The following is a 22,261-nucleotide window of genomic DNA, read 5'->3' as shown; positions in this document are numbered from 1 at the left end:
TTTATAATATTGGAAAACCTCAAATGAAACAAAAATATAGTGTAAAGTTGGTTATACAGTGCCATAGCATTTTATTTGTGCATATTTATATGCATATAAATTGAACTAGAAAATTTTAAAAAATTAACAGCATTTAAACTTTCTTTTGTTATGTTTCTGTAGTTTTCAACATTTTCTAACTTTTTATTTATAAATTATATATCAAAAAGTACCTTTATGATAATGTTTATTTTGTGTATAATTCCACTGAGACCTTTTTCATCCCTTTGGTACTATTATGTCAGACTTTTGTTGTAATAGAGAATAGAACATGCTGATATTTATGAAACAGAAGTATAAGTGATTGGTGTAATGTCTGTACAAGGATTAGTAGATGGGCCCCCACTGTGAAGAAATGAAAGAGGTATCATTAAAAAGAAAAAAAAAGAATTTTTGCATCTATGTTCATCAGGGATACTGGCATGTAGTTTTATTTCTTTAGTATCTTTGTCTAGTTTTGGTAACAGGTGATGCTGGCCTCATAAAATGAGTTTGGAAGTATTCCCTTTTCTATTTCTTGGAAGAGTTTAAGAAGGATTAGTATTAATTCTTCTTTGAATGTTTGGTAGAATTCACACATGAAGCCATCAGGTCCTGGGCTTTTCTTTCTTGTGAGATTTTTGATTACTGATTCAATCTCCCTATTTGTTATTGGTATGTTCAGGCTTTCCGTTTCCTTCTGATTTAATTTTTAGTGGTTTGTATGTTTCTAGGAATTTATCCATTGCTAGGTTATCTAGTTTGTTTATAATAGTCCTTATGATCCTTTTTATTTCTGAAGAATCTTTTGTAATGTCTTCTCTTTCATTTCTGATTTTATTTGAATCTTTTCTCCTTTTTTCTTCATCTAAGAGTTTGTCAATTTTGTTTATCTTTTAAATAATTACCTCTAGTTTTATTGACTTGTTATATTTTTTTCCCTATTTGATTTAGTTCTGCTCTGATCTTTATTATTTCCTTCGTTCTGCTAACTCTGGGCTTATTTTGTTGTTTTTCCTGTTCATCGATGTGTAAAGTTATGCTGTTTATTTAAGGTCCTTTTTTTAATGGAGGTGTTTACTGCTATAAACTTCCATCTTATAACTGCTTTTGCTACATCCTTATTTTTATTATGTTGTGTTTTCATTTTTGTTTTTCTCAAGATACTTTTAAAATTCCCTTTGGATTTCCTCTTTGATCAAATGGTTGTTCAAGAGTGTATTATTTACTTTCCATGTATTTGTGAATTTTTCTATTTTCCTGCTGTTATTGATTTCTATTTCATTTTCTGTCATGGTCAGAGGAGAGTCTTAGAATTATTTCCATTATCTTAAATTTGTTATAACTTGTTTTGTGACCTAAAATGTTATCTTTCTGGAAGATGTCCTATGTGCCCTTGAGAAGAATGTGTCTTCTGCTGCTGTTGGGCAGAAATTTCTGTCTATGTCAGTTAGGTCAATATTGTTATTCAAGTCAGCTGTTTCTTTATTAATTTTCTGTCTGCATGGCCTATACATTATAAGTGGAGTATTGAAGCCCCCTACTATTTTTGTATTGCTGTCAGTTCCTGCCTTCAAATCTGTCATTGTTTGCTTTATATATTTAGGTACTCTGATCTTGGGTGCATATATGTTTATAATTGTTATATTTTCCAGTTGAATTGACCCTTCTATCATTATATAATATCCTTTGTTTCTAGAGACAGTTTTAGATTTAAAGTCTATTTTGCCTGATATAAGTATAGCCAACCCTGTTTCTTTCGGTTACCATTTGCATGCAGTATCTTTTTCCATCCCTTCACTTTCAGGCTATGGTGTCTTTAATTCTAAAGTGAGTCTTTTGTAGACAGAGTATTTCTGATCTTGTTTTTTAAAATCAATTCAGCCACTCTGTGCTCTTTGAATGATAAGTTTAATTCATTTACATTTAAGACATTTAAGATAATTATTGATAAGTGAAGGTTTACTATTACCATTTTGATAATTGACTTCTGTATGTCTTGCAGTTCTTTTGACCCTCTCTTCCTCTCTTGCTGTCTTCCTTTGTTATTTGATGATTTTTTTTTATAGTGATCTGCTTTGGTTTTCTTCTCTATATCTTTTGTTTATCTATTATAGGTGTTATTTTGTGTGTGTATGTGTGTGTGTGGTTAGCTCGAGGTTTGCATAAAATATCTTGTAGTTATATCCTTCTATTTTAAGTAGTTAAAAACTTAAATTTAATAGCATACCAAAATACTTTTACTCCCCCCAGCACTTATACTTTATGTTCTTTTGGTCAGAGTTTGATCTTTTTATATTGTGTATCCGCTAACAAATTTTTATCTACTAACTTTTATATTAGGGTTAAAAGTAATTCATGCACCATTATCATTAATGAAACACTTCAGACTGATGAAAGGTTTGAATCTGGGAGACTTAAAGAAAGAATAAAAAGGAGAAAATTGGAAATAATGAGCTGCTTAGAAGACTAGATTAAAAGGTTAGCTCCTTCTGATGAATTCTAATGGAACCATTGACTATGAGAACAGGAATGAACCTTAAAGTCATCTAGGGACTTCCCTGGTGAAGTGGTTAGGATTCCATGATTTCAGTGTCAAGGGCCTGGATTTGATCCCTGGTTGGGGAACTAAGATCCCACAAGCCACACAGCTCAGCTAAAAAAATGTCATCTAGACTCCAGATTCTAGATTCTAAAGCATCTTTAGATCAAGTCATGTAGCCTTTATTTGAATGCTTCCAAAGGTGGAGGACTAAGTTTCTTGCAAAATAGTCCATTCAATGTTCCTAAAGCTCTAAATTTTAGAAAGTTTTTTCCAAATCTTTGGCCTGCTAGAAGAACTTTCTAGCATTCAGTGTGAGCTTCAAGAATGCCATCAGCTGTCTCTTGAGGTAGAAAGCTCCCTGTCTTTGGAAATATTTAAAGCAAACTATGTACATAATTGCTTCTGAGCATGTTGTATAGAAAATTAATTTTTCATAGTGACATCAGCAAGATGATGGACTAGAAGTTCCCAATGCTCTTCCCCTCCCACACAAAAACAACAAATAAACAACTACATGCCATCTATAATATTCTGGAGTTGAAAGAGCTCCAGAATACAACGAAAAAAGCTGCAGAAACTCATGGAGCACAGAGACAGAATGGTCACATAGAAAAGTGTAGTAAGCAGTTTAACTTCATTGCCCCATCCCCCAGTCTGGCAGAGCTTGGGGCCAAGAGCAATCCCCTTGGCCTGACCTCTCCAAACAAGGGGAAAGAAGAGCAGGAGGACTCCAGTAGCCTACATCATTGCTGTGGACACAAGCATCTTTCATCATGGTGGTGCCATGAATTCTTCATTGCCATTGAATCCAGGTGATGTAGCTGCCTGGAGCCCAAACTGCTGCGACCACTCCCCAGAAAGAGCTACTGCAGCATCCCCTCCTAGAGAAGCTGCCACCACTGCATCCCCACTGGGAAAGTGCTGATGCATCCCTCCAATCAAAGCTGACACCACTGCATCCTGCTCCCCCTGCCAGAGCCACAGTCCTCCCTTCTGAAAGCATGTACACACCCTGGACTCCAGTTCCATGGCTGCTCAGCACACACCCATGCCTCACATACTAAGGCTACCATCATGGTGAACACACCTGCCCACAAGCCCCAGGTACCAAAGTTGTTCTAGATGCTCCTGAGCTCCAACCCTGGTACCATGGCCACTCTGCAGGTGCCCACTCCCCAGACACTAACACTATTGCCACCACAAATGTGTCTGTGCCCCTGATCCTGGCATCATTGCTACCACATGTGTAACTGTGTGCTGGACCCAGCAACAAGAGGGATCCCCCTGGCAATGACTTCCTCCTGTGGAGGAAAAGGAGAACAGGAGGACCAAGCAGTCTTCACCAGCAAGGAACACAATAGCCCTTACCATCACTATGGAAACGCACAGCCTTGGTCGCTGAGGTCCTCTGCAGTTTTTGCTGACACTGACCTCAGCTGATGGAGCTCTACAAGGACTATGCCTCTGTGCCCTCCCTGAAGCCAGAACCACTGCTGCACACCCTGGAGCTGGAGCCACCATATCCAAACCAGTTGGCACTCTCACACCCACCTACAGAAGACAGTTCATGAAGTCCTGAAAAGGCAATTGCTCCCTCAAATGTGCAGACATCAACACAAGGCTACCAGAAACACACAGAAAAATCAAGGAAACATGACATCACCAAAGAATTACAATAATTTTCCAATAACTGATCTAAAAGAAATAGAGATCTATGAATCTCCTAGAAATGAATTCAAAATAATTGTTTTAAGGAAGTTCAGTGAGCTATAAGAGAACACAGATGGACAACTCAATGAAACCAGGAAAGCAATACATGAAAAAATGAGAGGTTCAACAATAAGACAGAAATCATAAAAAAAGAACCAAACAGAAATTCTGGAACTGCAGAATACAGTGAATGAAATGAAAAAATGCAAAAGGGAGCTTCAACAGCAGACTTGATCAAGCAGAAGAAAGAATCTGAAAACAGGTCATTTGAAATTATCTAGTTAGAGAAGAAAAAGAAGAATGAAAAAGTGCGAAAGAAAGCAAACCTATATACACATTATGGGAGACCCAGAAGGAGAAGAGAGAGAGAAAGGGGCAGAAAGCTATTTAAAGAAATAATGGTTAAAAACTTCCCAAATCTTGAGAGGGAAATGGACATCCAGATTCATGAAGCTCAAAAATTTCCAAACAATATCAACTCAAAGAAGACTACACTGAGACACATTATAATCAGATTGTCAAAAGTCAAGGACAAAGAGAGAATTCTGAAAGCATTAAGAGAAAATTAGCTCATCACATGTAAGGGAACCCCCATAAGACTATAAGCAGTTTTCTCAACAGAAACCTTGCAGGTCAGGAAAGAGTGACATGATATAATCCAAGTATTGAAAGAAAAAAACCTTACATCTGAGAATACTATACCTGGCAAAATTATCCTTTAAAATGAAAGACAGATAAAGTCTTTCCCAGACAAACAAAAACTGAGGGAATTTGTCACCACTAGATCTACCTTACAAGAAATGCTTAAGGGAGTTCTTCAAACTGAAATTTAAAAAATGCTAAACAGCAACATTAAAGTATAAATCTCACAGGTAAAGGTAAATATATAGACATATACAGATTAATGAAGTTCTGCCCCACTGTTTATTCTGGCACTGATAATCCTCCACAATCAGGCCCAACCTACCTCTTTAGACATATTTAAACTTTCCCAAACTCTTCTGGTCAAATGGAGTCCCCGTTTTACTCTATTCCAAAAAGGTTCTGTTTTGTTACTTAGCTTTTCCTTATACCAAGTCCCCTGCTCAGGACTTCCTCCTGCCCCTAATCCCTTGCCACCAATAAAATCCAATTCATCTTTAAAAGGTCAGTCTCAAATCTCTCCTCTATTAACTCTTCCTAGGGGACTCCAGACCATATTAATCTCTTCCTCCCCTGAACTCCCATACCACTATACTGTTTGTTTCATTCACCTGGTAATCAAGCATCTGCCTTGTAACATCTCTGAAAACTTATTTGTCTCGAATATTTTCATTTAACTGTTTCTTTGGTGTGTATCTTATCTCCCCAACTATCTAAAAAGCTCATTGAGATCAGGATCCAAGGCTACACCTTTTCAAATCTCTATGGAACAGAACTGGGCACCTAGTAGGGGCTCACTTCTTAATGTGTTCTGACTGGTTTTAGATAGGTTAACTCCATTACTTCGTAGTGACTTTAATAGACCACTAAGTCCATGATTAACCTTTTTTCACCCCATGTCAGGCATTGACAGCTGATAAGGTGCATATGAGAGAAAGCATATTTGACTCTTCAAGCCTCAAGCAGGACAAACTGCTAAGATGCAGGTAGTGAGATATTTTACTATTGGCTAAAAGTGTTCCTTAAAAGATCTAGGTCCCTGGAGCAGCTCCACAGAGGTTGTGATTATAAACTGAAATTCACAACTCTTTCAAGAGAGTTAACAGGCAGATTTTTTTTCCTTTCTAGTTTGTACTGGGTAGTCAACAAGAAGGTGTTTAATTCAGTTGAGTCAGGAATGGCACATCAATGCTCTGATGGCTTTCTCTAGAAGTTCTTGCATTCCTGGACTGGTAATTAAACTTCAAGATATTCTATGTTACCTTTTATGACAAATTGAAATTGAGAAGTCCTCCAGTGTGGGTAGAGATAAGCCAAGGAAATGAAAGGGATTGGTCCACAGGGGTGAGAATAGGAGAGGGGTGTGGAAATCATAACTTTTTGTGGCTACCTTTGATGCTGAGCCATAGTGACCATATTGGGGGTGGGCAGGAGGGACAGGATGTGCTTCTCCATTAGGAAAAGAAGAAGAAAATAACAAAGGAGTGAAATGCTGAGTGCTAAGTCATGTAAAGACCATCATCAGATTCTAAACAAAGAAGCTCTCAATTAAGCATTTACAATGTGGGACAGGGAGAGGTCTCAATGATATGTGGAGATGTACCTAGTCCCTAGTTCAGTCAACTTGTCATATACTCATAGCCATGAGTAGTAGAATGAATAGTTATGAAAGTAAGTGGTCAAAAGCCTGAGAAGTCCTAGGGGAGTGAGGACAGATGGTTTTTCTCTATGGCATTGTTTTTATATCTAAAACCCATTATTTTACACTGCTCCACCCCAAATGTTTATAAAAATCCTTTACCTTGCTAGTTACTTAAGACATCAGGTTCTTTTTAAGGGCGGATTCATCTTCCCCTTTATCTCTAAGACTTCACAGCAGAACTTTGCTTTAGGATGAATCATGTATCATTCTCTTTCTAAATCCTGGCTCCAAGATTACCCTCAGATTCATTTATTCATTCAAAAAATATTTATTGAGCCTCTACTATGTGGCAGACACTGTGCTAAGTAAATAAATGACAAAATCCCTCCTCTCTTGAAACTTACATAACTTCTAAGTGTGGTATGTCTGTAGAAGAGTGAGCTGAGGGCATGGCCCAGGGTTTGAATGCTGGCATCACTTGTTGCAGGGAGCAGTAGCCAGGGGCTTGGTATTGCTAAGGAGAAAAGGAATCCTGCCATTCTTTGGGGAGGACTGCTCCTTGCTCTTCCCTCTACATTTCCTTTGTTGTAGATGGTAAACAGAGAGGCAGAATGGCATAATGGTTAAGGACATAGGCTTTGGAGTCACACAGCCTGGGTCCAAATCTTGGCTTTGCCACTGAGTAATTATTTCATCATGGTCTGGTTCCTTCTCCTTTGTAAGCCTCAATTTCCTTAGCTGTTACTGTAGTCACTCAGCAGACCCAAGTGAAGACTGCTGATTGCAGCTAAGCTAACAGAAGAACATCTAAGTTAGCTGCTCACATACATCTTGAGTGCCTCATACATTGAGCATACAGTGACATCTACATATCAAGTGGATGTGTACAGAGGTATCTAAACCACATACTTACCAAGGTTTGAGTCTAAGTGAATTACTCCTATTTATAAACAGGATTCCTAATGATATCCAACCACAATTCCTGACCAGATGGTATCTGCTTCCATCTTATTAGTTCCCTGTTGGAAAAGTGGCTTAGCTAATGCAATCAATTAAGTGTTTACCCATGAGAGTTGTGTAGATTCTCTATTATTTCTCTTACCTTACGAATTTCTCCCTGTTGCACGGTTTTTATGACGTTAATCCATTCTTCCATATCTTTCCGGTTGGGTGCAGCCAGTGTAACTTTTCGTTGTGGTGTGATCACCTACACAAAATCTCACATTATTAGCTGGTTCCCACTCCAAAACTTTGCCCCCAAACAAAGCCTTTGAACTCTCCAAGAAACTAGACAGGTCTACTAAGCACAACCCAAGCCACTTCTTAAATATAAGACAGAAGATCCCAGAGCCACTCACAGTTCCTTAGATAACCACCCCAACTAATAATAATGGTAATAGTAAGAAACAACATTTTAATGGCACTTACTATGTGCTGGGCACTGTTCTATTGTACTTTATGTATATTATTTATTTCAATCTTCCTTACAACCCCTTGATCTGGGCATTATTATTTTTCCCACTTAATAGGATATTTTTCCATGGCAAAAGGAGTTAAATGACTTGCCCAGGGCCACCTAGCAGGTAAAAAGCTAAGTCAGAATTCAAACCCAGATTCTTTGGCTCCAGCACACATGCTCTTAAACACTAAGCCATGCACCCATCTGTTATTCAAATGAGGCTGCGTGAAAATCCTACTTGCTTACTGCTGCTCTATCTACTTGAAAATGGTGAAAGGGTATATTTTTCATCAGGGTGTGCCTGTTTCTGTTTGAGGGGAGAGTGAGAATGGAGTGGGGAAACTACAAATCCAGTTTCTTTCTTTCTTATGGTTTGGGACAACCTGAAGAGGATTTTACTATCATCTCTCTTAATCCTGCGTGGTGCAAAAACCTTGCAGGAACAATAAGAAAGCCATGCTGAGGGTCTAGCAGAGGTAGACGATGATCAGGGCTTCATCTTCTCTCAGAGGGCAGGAGGGAGCATGGATAGCTGTAGCATCAGTCATTGCTTCAATGGCCCTACTTGCCTTCACTACCAGCGGCCCCCACCCCAAGCCCAAATCTTGGAGCTAGAGCTTACCACACCAACAAGCAATTTCTTTCTCCTTGTGCATGTGTCTGTGATAAATGGCAATAGGAACTATTGGGAATTGTGACAATAGCTGCTCCTTTTGTCCAAACTCATTCTTGTGTGGGGCTGATGAATAGTGCCTCTGTGTTTTAATTAGGCTAAGGGGCAACCTAGCCCTTGGAATTTCTTTGTAGAATGGAGACCAAAAACATTATCTTGCATGCTCATCACCCAAAGGTTAAGATTTTTGGGACTGGGTCAACAGAACCCTCAGCTTTATCCTGGGTCAGTATGATGTAATGAGAGAGAAATGAGAGTAGGATCTTCCTCTTATATCCAACTGCTCTCCTTTCAAAGAAGAATAGACTGTGGACCAGCCATGGAATCAGGGTATTGGGCCCATAGCTCTTTAGTCTGCTAAGTACCACTCTCCACCTGCCTGAAGAGGAACCCTGGTCTCCATAACCCACCACTGAGGCTGAGAAAAAGCATTTCTGGGAGGAGGTGGGTAGGAGGATTCCTGGGCCAATGGACTTGTTATTTTTCAGTGAGCTTTCTATTCTGGATTTATGTAAATGACCAAAGCCTTATGACATTTCAGCAGTGACAAGCCCTTGAATACTTCTCTAGAAAATCCTCTGCTTTCTTTGAATGAAGTACTCTCATCAGTAATCTCAGCATAGGATAGCTTTCAGTTTGGATTTAGGTTCTTATCTATTTCATCAAAGGAGAGAATGTCATGTAGCTTGATTATCCTGATATATTCTACAACATATTGGCAGTCTCTTGAAAGCCTCCCAATGACACTCATTTAAATTATCTTCACCGGCAGGATTGATTTTTGTAATAGTCACTCCTCCCGCCCCCAAATCAGCTCAGCTTTATATCAGGCTGGTAATAGGGAACAGGGCCATCACTTTTTTCCCATCAGTGGGCTGGTAGAAAATATTCACATGAATAATCTTTAGGATTCATTTGCAATGCTACTTTAAGTGGATTTCCATATGCACTTTGGGATCAAAGGAAACTTGGGAAATCTGAACTTTAAAGAGGCAACAGGTGGTTATGGCAACCCCTCCTCCCAGCTAGCTCCCACCCCTGCCCATTCAGTCATTCCTAATCTTACTTACACAAAAACTGTGGCAAAGGTTTCTACAGCTGCTTTCTGCCAAGGCAACTTGAGACAGATCAATTGTTTCAAAGCGTGCAAACTGGAAAGGTATAAGAGGGAGAGGGAAAAGGAACCGTCTGGTTAATAAGGCAAAGAGACACTAAAAGGTAAACACACACACACACAGGCACACTATTAGGCATTTTTGGCAGTCGTGATCCCATTATTTCTTTGGCTTGAGCTGGGATTTATTTAGCATCATGGTTTTTATTGATATATCATGGGACAAACAAAAAACGAACCAAACTAAACCAAAAACACACTCTTCCCAAAACTTTTATGTGGATTTATAGGAAGGCTTAGGTAGTTCAGAATTTTTCAAAACTAAAGGTTTACGCTGGATAAGATAATGGGATATGGTCTGTCTAGGGGCCTAGTGGGGCAGGTAAGGGTTAGCCACCTTAATGCTTGCCAACATGTTGGCCCATCTCCCCACAAAACATTTCCTGGTACCCACACACTAACCCAATTGACAAGAATACATACATACATATATATATATATACATGTATATAGAGAGGCACACGAGCATATACCTGTGGGTGAACAATTCTCCTGGAGTTCAATCTCCAGGAGATTTGTAGACAAATCTACCTCTCTCTCTCTCTATATATATGTATATATATATATATATTCTCTTACCGCAGGATGGTGTGCAAAGCAGAGCCTTTGTCCTCGAACCAGAAAATATCTGAGTTTCCACCTCTTGAAGGAGTTACAGTTCTTCAGTAGAGGTCCTTCCTTCAATATTTTCTGAAAGATAGCAGCATAGTGTTGAGTAATTAGATCAATTTGCAAGACCATATCACTTGTCTTCTCATTTGAGAAGATCAGGTATCTGGAAAGCTCTATCTCTGTCACATATCTGAGGAATGGCCCAAGGGCCAGGCAAGAACACAAGGAAGTTACTTCAATCAGAAAGGGTATTGGTTACCCTTGGATAACACATTCAGGATGATATAGGCTCTAAGTTTCTAAGGATACATGGCCCAAGAACCATGGAGAACTTCTCCATTGGTGGTGGGAGGTGGGGAGGAGGGATGGAACACATAAATATAAGAACTACATTCCTAGGGAAGAACAAATGGTCGGGAAAGAGGCTGAATTCAGTAAAGGCAGATTTTCTGGAAGTCTCCAGGTTGTAGGCCTGGACAGGGCCTTCCTCTCTGCTCTTTTAGAGTGTTCCTTTTAGAATGTTAAGTTGGATCATATTCCTTCCCTGCTCACAAGCCTCTAATGGCTTCCCAACACTTTTAGAACCAAACCCCAAGTCTTTACCATGGCCTTCAAGGGATTCATGATCTGGTGAGAGAAAAAAGGGCACCAAATTTGATTACTTTCTTTACATATCTCATAGTCTGACCAACTGATTTTTCAGTTACTTGTCAGATAGACTGACTCTAACCAAGCATAGAGTCTACTTACCACTGTTACTATTGGGGAGGTTCTCAGTTACATTTATAGAATACAAATCAATATGCAAGACTACCATTTGGGAGAAGTACTCACACCCACCAAGCTGCAACCAAGCCCATGCTGAATGGACGAAGAGACAGACGTTAAGTCATTGGATCAAAGCTCTACTATGAATTCCATCCAACATCTAAATTAGAATTCACCATTTGGTGGTTGTGGAAGTGTTTTATTTGGCCCTTCTGATGTTTTTCAGTTTTTAATTAGTTCATAATATTTAAAAGGCAGAAAATTTCAAATAAAAATCCAAGTTTCCATTTTTTTTTTAAATCAGAACAGCTGGTAACAGTGGACCTATCTTCTCACATGGCAACAATCTGCTGGAACAGAGTAGCAGCTGCTCCCTTCAGATGGGGCACCCGACTCCAGCAGGTATTTAAGTTTGGGACCCTGTCTGAACAATCTTTTGCTACTCCCATTCTCCCAAATATACACACATCTATTACACTACCTGTTAAATTATTTAACCAGTAAGTTAGTACTAATGGACAGAACCTCTGTATGTCAATTGAAACGTAGTTCATAGCATTCAAAGTTTATGTGAATTGTCTTGATTACTTATGGGAGTTTCAAGGTTATTGTACCACCCTCGATATGTTTACAAAAGAATAGTGCCAAGGAGTCAAGACAAGAAATCAATAAGATCTTGTGGGAAGGTTGAAGGTGGCATGGAGAGTGAGAAATTACATTTAAATTGTTGAAATTGAGTCATCAATGAGAAAACTCTTGTGTAAACACTGTGATTACATCACTCTTTCCTTTCTCTGGTCAGATAGCCTATGGAATACACTCTCAATGATGGTGTTTGGTTTTCTCTATCCAACCTTCTCACCTTTATGCCATATATTCTTCTACACTAAGTCTTCATGAGACCTAGGCAGTCATATTTACCCCTTTCTGCTAAAGACTTAAGTTCAAAATTTTAAGTGCTCCAACTTTGTACAACTGAAGCCACACCCATTCTGCCCCTTTTCCAAGTTATTCTACTTTGTCAATTACTAAATGCTTCCATTGTTCTTATTTTATCATGTATAGTATCCCTTGTAATAGCCTATTTACAGTTTTTGGCTGAATATTTTACTCTTCCTTCCATTTTCAGTTTAAAACCTCCCTTAACCTCAACTATTTTTTCTTACCCCTGCTGCCATGCCTAGCTCTCTTATCCTCCTGTTGCTTTCAGGGGCAGGATGATGGGGTGAGGTGGCAAGGATGAAACAAGGAGGGGTATTTGTTTCTCCAGAAGATTCCCACAACCCTGGGCCTTCTGGTTCCTTCAGAAAATTCCCATACCCTGTTGATTTGACATACTAAAGTAAGTAGAATTCAGCCTCTTCTCCCCAGCTACTTCCTTCCATCAACCCGTAGTAATGAGCACTATTTAATTCCCCTTCCTGGTACTTAAGAAATGTTCCCTTTTCTTCCCTTACTTGTGCCCTGCTAATAAATAACATCCTGTTATCCATCTAAGGACACAGCAAACCAATTAATTAATTAGTTAATTAATCCATTAATCTGAGGACACAGCAAGTCATCAAAACCTTCAGTTCTCATTCCATGAACTCAGCATTTGTCACAGTCAAGAAAACAAAGACTTCATGGTGCAGCTATAATTGGATAGAGTACTTCATTTGTATTTTCTGAGCTTCTACTATTGACTCTACCTTTTGCTAGGCCCTTCAGGACAGCTAAAGAAGTTACAGGCATGTTCCCTGTCACAAAGATATGGAGATATGGACAGTGGGAGTGGAGAGGGAGGGACTGATAATCCATGTAGACAAACACGAAGTTATGTGAGCTCAAAGAACAATTTGAAAAAGCCCTGGGAGCTTCATGTTCATTGTGCTAAATGTTTATCTTCTGGTTCAAATGAGAGGTTCCACTAAGATAGTGGCTATCCACTCACACATCCTGCCATTGGGTACACCAGCCAAATCACAATTATCTCCTCTCCGTTCCATGATACTAAACTGGTTGCTTTGAATGCACTAGCTTTAAGTGCAGGGCTGTCTACTCAATGCCCATAGAAGGCTAGCTGGTAACAGAAGAGTCAACAACCTAGCAGGGGAACTGGGGAGCCCAAGCTCAGCTGCTGCTAAGTTCTAGGTGATTGTGATTGAATGCTGACTGGTGTTACCAGTTCATCCCATTTTTCAAGACAAGCTAGCAATCCAGGTGAAAATTTGTGTGAAGTTTTGGAATATGGAAATACTAGCTACTATTAAATTAAAACAAAAAAAACTTGTGAGGGCCAAACAAAACATGGATGAGGCCAAAATCTGCCCATAGGCAACCAATTTGCAATTTCTGAACTATAACTACTGTGAATTTCTCAAGATGACAAAGTGAGTGAGTGGTAGGTATTCCTGGCGATAGAAGAGGTTGCAGTGTATGAGTTCAGAGTTTGTGTGCGAGGAGCCTGGATATGTGAGATATATATTACCAAGTTGGTAGCAGATAACTTTATTTATGTATTGGAGGGAGAAAGGTTAGAAGACCATATAAGAGTTTCTTAAGTTCTAAACACAGGTTCTATATTGTCAACTCTGAACTTCTACAAATATCCAGACCTGGGAGAAGGTAAAGTTCCTGTAGTTTCTTTTCCTTTAAATTCTGTCCCCTTTGGGAGATGTTTCTAAATAAACCATGGTTTACTTAAAAACCCAACAAGCATCCCCCAGAAGCCAGTTTAAAGAAGCAGAAGCGGGGCTTCCCTGGTGGCGCAGTGGTTGAGAGTCCGCCTGCCGATGCAGGGGACGCGGGTTCGTGCCCCGGTCCGGGAGGATCCCACATGCCGCGGAGCGGCTGGGCCCGTGAGCCATGGCCGCTGAGCCTGCGCGTCCGGAGCCTGTGCCCCGCAACGGGAGAGGCCACAACAGTGAGAGGGCCGCGTACCGCAAAAAAAAAAAAAAAAAAAAAAAAAAAGAAGCAGAAGCTAAAAATCACTCAATCAATATATTACCTCAAGTCAAGAAAATATGCATGCAAATGAACCTTTACCTGCCTAGGGTCACTAAGCTTAACAAGGACATGAGACTAACACACCATTGTAAAGCAATTATACTCCAATAAAGATGTTAAAAAAATGGAAGAGACAAACAAACAAACAAATACATCCTGTAAAGTGAGGCATTAGTGGAAGAGCCCTTGCCTATCCTGTAACAGGATTTTCAGTGCTTTCCAGTTCCTGGTTTCTTGCAAATAACATCATTTCATTGACCCCTTGCCATAACCATGTGGAGTGTTACTTCCAATTTCTAGATCAGTAGTTCTCTTGTTTCTTTAAAGTGACTGTCCAAGAATAACTAGAAGAGTAAGGAGAATTCACATGTGTACAGCACTTTGGAATGGATAAAGTGCTTTTACTTTTGTTATTGAATCTTCCCAGCACCCTTCTGAAGTAGGTAGTGAAAGACATCTCAGTTCTGTCCTATGAAAGACACCCTGAACTCCGGTTTCTTTAAGTGACATATATATATATATATATATATATATATATATATATATATATGTATGTATATATATATATATATATATTTTTTCCTCTGGCTGCTTTGGGTCTTCGTTGCTGCACGTGGGCTTTCTCTAGCTGTGGCGAGCGGGGGCTACTCTTCGTTGTGGGCTTCTCATAGCGGTGGCTTCTCTTGTTGTAGAGTATGGGCTCTAGGCACATGGGCTTCAGTAGTTGTGGTGCATGGGCTCTAGAGCTCAGGCTCAGTAGTTGTGGTGCACGGGCTTAGTTACTCCACGGCATGTGGGATCTTCCCAGACCAGGGCTCGAACCCGTGTCCCCTGCATTGGCAGGCGGATTCTTAACCACTGCTCCACCAGGGAAGTCCCAGTGGCTTATATTTTTATTTCTAAGACATTATCAAGATATTTGACATTTTTCCACTCAAGTAAGATTGTCAATGTTTGATATTTTTGAGATTTTGCAGCATCTTGGGGCTACAATATTGGTCAGAAGAATGCATCTCCAGTGTTATTATGGAAGGCAATGAAGAACAGGATTCTATATGGGAATTGCTTTTTGGTGGCCAAGTTTACAGGCACACAGCTAGTTCATAAAATGAGGCACACCTGTAACCCTCTTGGTCCAAGCTGTCACATTCCTGTAGCAATATTTGTGATGCTGCAGATAGAAAGAAGTTAGGAAGGGTCATTGGATCCTTGTACATACTGAAATGCCATGTGACCCACCTAATGCTTCTTAAACCAGAACATATTGCAGACAGTTCTATCTGATATTAAAATCCAAATAGCACTGACGTCTCTACTCTTAAACTCTCAAGGCTGGAAGTTTAGTAGTGGGAGTTAGTGTGGTGCTGAATTCAATCACCACAGACATCAATTGACTTCATTCAAATCCAAGAGCACGGGATTTATCGAGGCATAGTTAATTCAGGTCTTGAGTACAGCATTCGCACAAAATGTCTTTGCCTAACCTGTGGCAGCCCTTGCAGAGAAAGCAGTTTCTTTTTGCATCCTCTTTAATAAGCCAATCCCCCAATTCATCATTCCCAGAAACTCCTGCACTCTGGTGCCAGTGATCTCTCTCCCCAATGCTCTGCAACTCAGCATGTACAAATTAATTGCCAACAGTGATGGTAAGCATTTCCCTTGCTCCATATTTATAAAATATATTCTATAAAATATCTCAACAGGGTCTATAAAGCAGTCCAATTGCCTATATATAATTAACACCTGCCTGCTGCTTAATTGGGAAAAGGCAAGTACCGCTGCTTCTATGACCTTTTCCTGTGCTCCTCTGAAATCCCCCAAAGCTTCTACTATCTGCTAAGTCTGTTTTTCTGTGGCTCGGTGGATTTTTGTTGTATGAGGCTTTGGAGGATTCTCTTACCCTTTCCTAGCAAAAGAAGCCCCTATTACATAGCCAAATTGAATTCCACCCCCACCCAATCAAAAAGTAAGCAAGCATCATAACATACACCACTACCTGTTATTAGCTGGCTGCTCTGCTGTTTTACTTTCTCATGTGGCTCTTGGAAGGGAGGCTGGATCAAGTTGGGATGAGTAGGTTATCATTCCTCCAGTGAAAACCAGACGTCCACTATGAGCACAGCTAGAGAAGCCAGCTTTCTGTCTATGGCTCCAAAACCTGGAGTCCAAAACCTGGAACATGTGTTCTCTTTGCTTTGGGGGCTGGGGTGATGGGAAGAAAGCCATTTCCAAACACAGGACTGCCAAAGTTGATTCAGAGAAACAATGTTTGATTTGGTTAAAATGCAACTATGGGTGCTTTAGGCTTTAAGAAAGGCCAGGCCTGCTGCTTTTCTGAAAGCTTTACATTCCCCAGGGTCCTATTGACGTAGCTGGAGTCAGACAGACTGGCTCCTGCACTTACTAGCTGTGTGAACTTGGGCAAATCACTTAACCTCTCTGAGCCTCAATTTCCTTGTCTGTTAGATGAGAATACCTTGCAGAGCATGTGCCTGCTAGCCATTCTATAAGTGTGAGTCCCTTGTGGATTGTGGAGGCAAGCACTCCATTCATCCCACTGCTGGGAGCTCCCCTCTCTGGCACTAGCAAGCCGGGCTGGAGCTGAAGCAGAAGAATGAGGAATAGGGTGACCAACTGTCCCAGTTTTCCCGGGACTTTCAGTGCTAAAACCAGAAGAGTCATGGGCAAACTGAGACCTTTTGTCACCCTAGCACTCAGGTGTTAGGTCTTCCTGCTGCTCATGTCTGCAAGGACTATAGCTGCAAATCCCTCCCACTGCTTCCTGTGCTAAGGAAGAACTAACTATAGAGCCTCAACCACATCCCTGCTCTCTATGAGTGAAAAAGACAGTTGAAAATGATGTTACATTTTTTCTGAATATGTAAAAAGTGTAACCAGTTCTTCCATATCATTCCAAAGATATTTTATACACATATATACACATATATTCTTTCTTCACGTAAATCATAATATTCTACACATGATGTTTTGTCTCTTGCTTTCTACACTTAATATATCATGGAGCCCTTTCAATATCTGTACATACTGAGTGGCCTCATTTCTTTTTACAGTTGCATAGCATTCTGCTGTATGGATATAATATGATTTATTTAAACAGTTCCCTATTGATGGACAATGGTTTAAAATCTTATTCTATTACAAATAATACTGCAATGAATCTGTATATACATGTCATTTTGCATTGGTGTGAGTACATTGATAAGATAAATATCAAGGCCTGGTAACTTTAAAACTAGTCCACTGGGACCATAAAGCCTAAAAACATATGTCTTCTCAAATCTCTCTCTTGTTTTTCTTTTTCTGTTATTGGAGTTTCCTAGGAATGGTAAGGACCATTAATTGCTTGTGGATTGGGGAGGAGATGAGCAATTTGGACCCAGGCTGACAAAGTGCAGAAAGCAGTAACCTGGCTCTTGGTAATTGCCCTGGGACTAGCACCAGCCACAAAGTGGGAAGAGCCTGGCTGAGTCCTTCCAGACCTACACACAGGTTTGAACTGTGCAGCCTTGAACAAGCCATTTCACTGCTAGGAGAGACTATAAGTAACTTGGCTCTGGGTGGGGATACAAGCTTTGGTCTATGTAGTTCAAAGTCTGTGCTCTTGCCACAAAACAGCCTTTTAACTTTCAGAGCTAACCTGACCTTAGCAATGAGTAATCTCCCTCCCCACCCTGTTAAAGATGATGCAAATAGGGCCCCAGAGGGGCTACACTTCAAGTCAAACAGCAAATTTGTGACAGAACCAGGACTGGGCTTCTGGCCACTTTATTTCAGTGGCATGGGTAATCCTCTCTGACCTCCTGCATGTGAGTGGAGGGGCCCTATAAGCACAGCAATTGAGTTTGCTCTATATTGGCAGCACCTCCTGGAACAGGTGTATAGTTTTGAGGGGCTTCAGAAGAAGAGCATGGAAAAGGGTGCGAGGATACCAGCAGGAACATGGCTTGACTCCAAGACTGGGATCAAGCGGACAGACTGGGTCAGAGCTTTGGAAGTTTGAGAAGAGTGGCTTATGGGAAGGCTTCCTGCAAAAGGTTGGTTTTTCTCTGCAAATGCAGGGAAGATGAAAGGTGTCGACTAGGGGGAGGAGGATTGTTTTTGAGCCTTGGGAGAACCAAAATCTCAGAAGCAGGAAATCCAGTTAAAGGAGTGGTATAAGTAGAAGCTTAGCAGAAGACCCCTGTTGCTACAGCTGCAGTTGCTGCTGCCTAGAAAAGGAAGTTCTGTGGTCACAAAAAGTCCCTAAAGGAAAAATATCAGGGAATTTTGGACACTGGTCTTCAACTTAACCAAGGTCACAGAGGCCAGGACAGCAACTATCATATCTAGTGTCACTGAATTACAAGGAATGATAAAACATGCCTGCTTCCAACTGCTTTCTTCCCCATCTTTCCACCTGACCATCAGCAGCCAGAGATGGATAGGTTCTTTTAACATCCTGTGGATGTTTCTTCTCTCAGAGACACTCCCCCCATTGCTTCTAGCCCTTGGGTCCCACCACCAAGCCACATGTCTTCTTTATCCTAACCACCTTCTGTGAGACCAGTGGCTCCTGTTCAGACTCTGGCGATGTCCTCATAGAAGCAGCCAAGGCAGCATCTTCTCTAAGTTTCCCTTCAATTATCCCACTCCAGAGGAAGAGAGTTGTTCCTGGCTGACAAATATCAGCTATTTGCTCTTGCTTTACATGCATTATCTCATTTAATGCCCACAGAAACAGTCTTGTTGGGAAGGTGGAGAAGTTGAGGATTAGAGAGGTTTAGTGATTAGTTCTAAGTCACAGTGAGTGGCAGAGCTGGGGTTTAAAGCTAGGTCTGTTTGGCTCTACTGCCTCTCCCTTCCAAATCCTAAGCATCTACAGGATGACGGTCATAATGATCTGGCTTGGGTGTCAGGTCCAACCTAAGGATCACTTCAGTCCACTTATTTCTTCCCCTAGGGGCCACTATTTCACCCAGGAGGAAAAGCCATGGCCAGTAATGTCTGCAGATTTCCCACTTGTTTAGCTGAGGGAGACCATGTACTACAAATGATTTCACAAAGGGGAGGAAAAAAACTCAGTTTTTTGGAGAGATGCCTGAAATGTCATAATCCCATATTTTGCATATTTTGATACTTTGTGACAATATGCTGGACCACGTCTAGGAGCTCCTAAACGTGGGAACTTCAGCCTTTAGAGGTATTTTTAAATGTTTGCAACCTAAGGCCAAAATGAACCTTGCAAGTATGCAAATATGTAGTTCATTTGGCTACAACTCACTCAAAGAGCAAAGCAATGAAGACTCAATTGGTGTTTCCTGTGCTTTGGTCTTTAGAAATACCTCTTTCCAATCATGGCTTCAAGTGCCTCTAATAAAGTAGGTGTGGTGAGCCCATATCACCTAACCACATGTTCTTAGGGGGTTGGGGACATTGCCTTATTGCCAAACTGGCCCCATGCAGTTAACCATCTGAAGATGCACACAGGATCTAAAACTACGTTCGCTAACAGGTCCTCTGGGGATGAAGTGGTTAGATAATAAAGAGGGGATGTGTGACTTTTCATTTTAATTTTTTTCTCAGCCTTATGAACTGGTGTTGACAAGAATCATGAAGTTGGAAGACAGAAACTGATGCTAGAACCAGTTGGTTTGCTTGCTTCTTGCAGTAATAGTAGTCTAGGGAAGAAGAAATTCAGTAATTCACTAGTGGTTGTGTGTTGGGGGGAATGGGCAACCTGTGTGCATGCGGTGTGTGTGTGTGTGCTTGCCTACTTTGCCCCATCAGTGGTAGGTGAGAGCAGGAGCAAGGTCTCAGGTAAGGACACCTCAGGGGTAGGAAGGGCTTGGAGGCAGGGTGGGGGACAGACCCATGGGAGACTCCACCCAATGCCTAAAGCTGTGGATAGCCTTGCTGCCTCTGAGCAGAGGACTGTCCCTGGCTGAACAAAATTGCCTCATGTGGAGGCAAGAGAGTATGAGGTATGGTAATTTGACAGCCCACAAAACCTGGAGGGAAAATGGAGGAAAGAGCTGTGATTGCAGGAGACACTAATCTGTCAAGGAAGAAACTATGTTGTGGGCCTTGGTTATAGAGAAATTACTGGCCAGGTAACAAAGTTGAAAAGCTGTGTCAGTTGGTAAAAGGAGGCCACCAGGGATAAGCTTTCTGGAGTAGTAGTAGCAGTAGTAATAGTAGTAGTAATATGAATTACTAACAGTTGATGAGTCTTCACTATGTGGGAAGCACTGTGTTAAATCATGTTACATGGGGTATCTCATTTGAGCCCAATAACAATTCTAAAAAGTAGGTGCCATAACAACCTTCACTTTATAGATTGAGAAGCTGAGGCTTAGAGAGATTAGGTAACTTCCCTTAATAGGTTAATAAATGGCAGAGCTAAAATCTCTCTTGGATTTTAAAGGACATGGAAGACCAGTTCACTGAAAGAAAAAAAAGTAAGGTTTAAACCACTGGTCTTATTGCAAGATATACCCTATCCTATGTCAATTGATGGAAGGAGGCAGAATGGCGGGGCGGGGGGGGGCGTGGGAGACTGGTGGTGTGAATTGCACGTATTTGGTTCAGTTCGGTTTTTTTTTTTAACAACTTTATTGAAGTATAATTGCTTACCATTGTTGTGTTAGTTGCTGCTGTATAACAAAGTGAGGCCAAACCCTTTCCCTTCCTCAGGGGTTGCTGCTAAGCCCTGGTTGGGCTTGCTCACTCATCCACACCAAAGGATCTAATTCCGCTGGGCCCTGGGGTTTCACAGGAACAATGGCCTTCAACAAAAAATAGCCAGAAAACAAGTTCCACCAGTCTGGGCATTTGCAAGTGAATACAGCTGTCTGGTGGGGGGCCCAGGGCCCAGGAAATGAGCTCTGTTGTGATTCTGGAGCAGAACTAGAAAAGTGAGCAGCTATGCGGCTGACAGGGTCTTGGTGCTCCAGCTGGGTGTCAGGCCTGTGCCACTGAGGTGGGAGAGCCAAGGTCAGGACATTTGTCCACCAGAGACCTCCAAGATCCATGTAACATCAAATGGAGCAAGTTCTCTCAGAGATCTCCATTGCAACGCTAAGACCCAGCTCCACTCAACAACCAGCAAGCTACAGTGCTGGACACCCTATGGCAAACAACTGGCAAGACAGGAACACAAACCCACACATTAGCAGAGAGGCTGCCTAAAATCATAATAAGGTCACAGACACCACAAAACACACCACCAGACGTGGACCTGCCCACCAGAAAGACAAGATCCAGCCTCATCCACCAGAACACAGGCACTAGTCCCCTCCACCAGGAAGCCTACACAACCCACTGAACCAACCTTAGCCACTGGAGGAAGACACCAAAAACAACGGGAACTACGAACCTGCAGCCTGCAAAAAGGAGACCCCAAACACAAACACACAGACCCCAAACACAGTAAGTTAAGCAAAATGAGAAGAGAGAGAAACACACAACAGATGAAGGAGCAAGGTAAAAACCCACCAGACCAAACAAATGAAGCGAAATAAGCAGTCTACCTGAAAAAGAATTCAGAGTAATGATAGTAAAGATGATCCAAAATCTTGGAAATAGAATGGAGAACATACAAGAAATGTTTAACAAGGACCTAGAATAACTAAATAACAAACAAACAGTGATGAACAAAACAATAAATTAAATTAAAAATTGTCTAGAAGGAATCAATGGCAGAATAACTGAGGCAGAAGAATGGATAAGTGACCTGGAATATAAAATAGTGGAAATAACTAATGCAGAGCAGAATAAAGAAAAAAGAATGAAAAGACTTGAGGACAGTCTTAGACACTACTGGGACAACATTAAATGCAGCAGTATTCGAATTATAGGTGTCCCCAAAGAAGAAGAGAAAAAGAAAGGGACTGAGAAAATATTTGAAGAGATTATAGTAGAAAACTTACCTAATATGGGAAAGGAAACAGTCAATCAAGTCCAGGAAGCACAGAGAGTCCCATACAGGATAAATCCAAGGAGAAACATGTCAAGACACATATTAATCAAAC

The 22,261-nt window shown here is 40.8% G+C and overlaps 1 protein-coding gene across 1 annotated transcript in view; it reads right to left on the bottom strand.

Moving 5' to 3' along the window:
- Positions 1–22,261, bottom strand: part of DGKK (diacylglycerol kinase kappa) — a 173,605-nt gene that overhangs the window by 110,219 nt on the left and 41,125 nt on the right. The window contains exons 2-4 of the mRNA XM_024116921.1: positions 10,443–10,553; positions 9,760–9,840; positions 7,660–7,764 (exon numbers count right to left, since the gene is read on the bottom strand). Coding sequence (XP_023972689.1) covers positions 7,660–7,764; positions 9,760–9,840; positions 10,443–10,553 — 297 coding nt within the window. The remainder of the gene's footprint in view (positions 1–7,659; positions 7,765–9,759; positions 9,841–10,442; positions 10,554–22,261) is intronic.

The sequence above is a fragment of the Physeter macrocephalus genome, chromosome 21, assembly GCF_002837175.3.
Source record: "Physeter macrocephalus isolate SW-GA chromosome 21, ASM283717v5, whole genome shotgun sequence".
Taxonomy (NCBI): domain Eukaryota; kingdom Metazoa; phylum Chordata; class Mammalia; order Artiodactyla; family Physeteridae; genus Physeter; species Physeter macrocephalus.
The sequence above is the reverse complement of the archived record's forward strand: the minus strand, read 5'-3'. Positions and strand labels throughout refer to the sequence as shown.